A 2,835-nucleotide genomic window follows, 5' to 3' on the forward strand; every position below is an offset into this window, starting at 1 on the left:
TGCTGACTGAGGGATCAGGTTTCAGGGTCTTCGGGTCTTGGTTGTGGTCTGGGTTCTGTCGGCTGAGAAACTGAGACCTGAACCTTCAATACTGAAAACATCAGAAACTCTTCAGTGTCTGAAACTCATGGATCCAGGTATTTTACCAACTGTGGAACCAGATCCAGAACAGAACCAGATATTAGATCCCAGCTCCGCCTGGTCCCGGATGATTACTGACCATGTGACCTTCCTGCAGAGACGCTGTGATTGGCTCTGTTTAGTACCAATGATGAGGGATGGGCCAAGTCTTGATCTGTTTTATCATCATATTCAATCAAGTTATCATCACTACAATTGTAATTCTACGTTAACACCACGTGTGTTTTTCAGTCATAAGTTTCCATGTTAATGAGCCAGGCAGCTCGTTGTGTTTGTGTTGAAATCCCTGTCAAGTGAATAAAAAGTAAAAACTATACAGAATAGCATTGTATAAATTAAACAGGAGACGTTACTTTAAACTGTTTGTTCTAATTCTGATCCAGATGTTTACGTCACATTCACAGACTTTTATTGTGGTTATTATTTTATCCTCTTGGGAGAGAGGCAGCAAAGTTTGAGCCAATTATACAAATGAGCTAAAAGTCCATCATGGAGATGTCTGTCATCACAGATGTACATTTAGACCATGTGGAGCTGGACTTGGGTGTCAAATTTCAGGTCGATCAGACTAAAGTTGTGAGGGGGCGTGGCCTTTTGAATATTGCATTTTCAAGCCGTAATTACAGCGCCCCCATGTGGCCGATTGGGCTCAGACTGCTCCGGCAGGAAATGAAAATCATTTCGAGTCATTGGGCCGATTTTCATGTTTCCAGCTCATTCCAGCTCACAGCAGAAGACAAATAACAATAATAACAATAAACCTGAGCAAAAACAATATTAATCTATAAAATTATTGATGACGATAAAAGCCAGATCAATGAATGATGACTTCAGTTGATATGAGTTGTTGTAAATATCACTGTTGGCATTCTATGAGGATCTAGATCCGGTCCCTCTCTGTGGTTCTGTACCGTCTTCAGCTGATGGTTCTGGATCGTTCTGGGAGCTTGAAGGTCACATGACAGCAGGAGAGTCTGAGCTCTGGTTCTGATCTGGTCTCCGGTCTGTGGCTCCTCCTCTGGTTCTTCTCAGCTGTTGTTGATCCGTTTGTGATGATCCTGTTTCTGTTTCCAGTTGAGCCCAGGAGACCTCGGCGGGTTCAGGACCGGTCCCCGGCGTGCTCGGTCCGCACGTGGCTGTGGAGGCGGATCGCCGAGGAGAACCTCTTTCCGCACTCGGAGCAGCGCAGCGCTGAGGGGGCGGCGCCGGGCGGAGAGGAGGGGGACGCGGTGTCGGCGGCGGTATTCTCTGCGATGTGGGTCTGACGGTGAGCCTTCAGCAGAGACATCCGGCTGAACCTCCGCCCACACTCCTCACACTCCGACCACACCCTCCGCCTCTTCTTCTGCAGGGAGAGCAGAGACCAGAGCTGAGACCTGATCAATCAGTCAGTCAGTCAGTCAGTAGGAAACCTGATCAATCAGTCAGTCAGTCAGTCAGTCAGTAGGAAACCTGATCAATCAATCAGTCAGTCAGTCAGTCAGTAGGAAACCTGATCAATCAGTCAGTCAGTCAGTCAGTCAGTCAGTAGGAAACCTGATCAATCAGTCTGTCAGTAGGAAACCTGATCAGTCAGTCAGCCTGTCAGTAGGAAACCTGATCAATCAGTCAGTCTGTCAGTAGGAAACCTGATCAATCAGTCAGTCAGCAAGAAACCTGATCAATCAGTCAGTCAGTCAGTCAGTCAGTCAGTAGGAAACCTGATCAATCAATCAGTCAGTCAGTCAGTCTGTCAGTAGGAAACCTGATCAATCAGTCTGTCAGTAGGAAACCTGATCAATCAATCAGTCAGTCAGTCAGTAGGAAACCTGATCAATCAGTCTGTCAGTAGGAAACCTGATCAGTCAGTCAGTCTGTCAGTAGGAAACCTGATCAATCAGTCAGTCAGTCAGTCAGTCAGTAGGAAACCTGATCAATCAGTCTGTCAGTAGGAAACCTGATCAGTCAGTCAGCCAGTCAGTAGGAAACCTGATCAATCAGTCAGTCAGTCAGTCAGTAGGAAACCTGATCAATCAATCAATCAGTCAGTCAGTCAGTCAGTAGGAAACCTGATCAATCAGTCAGTTAGTCAGCAAGAAACCTGATCAGTCAGTCAGTAGGAAACCTGATCAATCAGTCAATCATGTGACGTAACACATGATCCTGCTGCTCCTGATGTGTTTGTTTATAACTAGATAGATTGATAGATGGATGATAGATGATTGATAGATTGATGATTGAGAGATGATTGATTGATAGATGATTGATAGATGGACAGATGATTGATAGATGATTGATTATAATGACAGATGATTGATAGATTCATGATTGATAGATACTGTAACTGTTTGACGAGTGTGAAAAGCTATTTTAAATATGTACCTGTAAGTTTCTGACGTCACTTTCATTGTTACCTGAGATTCCAAAACGTCTTTGACCTTTTTAAAGATTTCCGTGACGCCTCCCGTGTTTGTTTATTTACAACTTTATAACAGCGACAAATAAACTGTCCAACGCGTCTGCAGAGAGTTTTTTATACTCAGCTGCTCCTGGTTTAAACGACGGGATGTGAACGCAGCGTGAACTCAACCTGACGGATCAGTTGTGAACGTCAGCGGCAGACAAACGTTCGCTGTGAACTTCTTTCAAGCTCCATGTTTCTTCTTCTGTGTTTTATTTGAAGGGTTCATCCATCAGAAGATAAATTTGTAGTTT

The 2,835-nt window shown here is 44.6% G+C and overlaps 1 protein-coding gene across 1 annotated transcript in view; it reads right to left on the bottom strand.

The window, feature by feature from the left end:
- Positions 1-14: 14 nt before the first annotated feature.
- The window catches only part of LOC111653127 (uncharacterized), a 16,779-nt gene continuing 13,958 nt past the window's right edge, over positions 15-2,835 (bottom strand). Inside the window, exon 4 of the mRNA XM_087173281.1 lies at positions 15-1,486. Within this exon, the coding sequence (XP_087029407.1) occupies positions 1,241-1,486 (246 nt within the window). The 3' untranslated portion in view covers positions 15-1,240. The remainder of the gene's footprint in view (positions 1,487-2,835) is intronic.

This window comes from Seriola lalandi, unplaced genomic scaffold (assembly GCF_002814215.2).
Source record: "Seriola lalandi dorsalis isolate HSWRI2012SDOR001 ecotype SW California unplaced genomic scaffold, Sedor1 jcf7180002054151, whole genome shotgun sequence".
NCBI classification, from domain to species: Eukaryota; Metazoa; Chordata; class Actinopteri; order Carangiformes; family Carangidae; genus Seriola; species Seriola lalandi.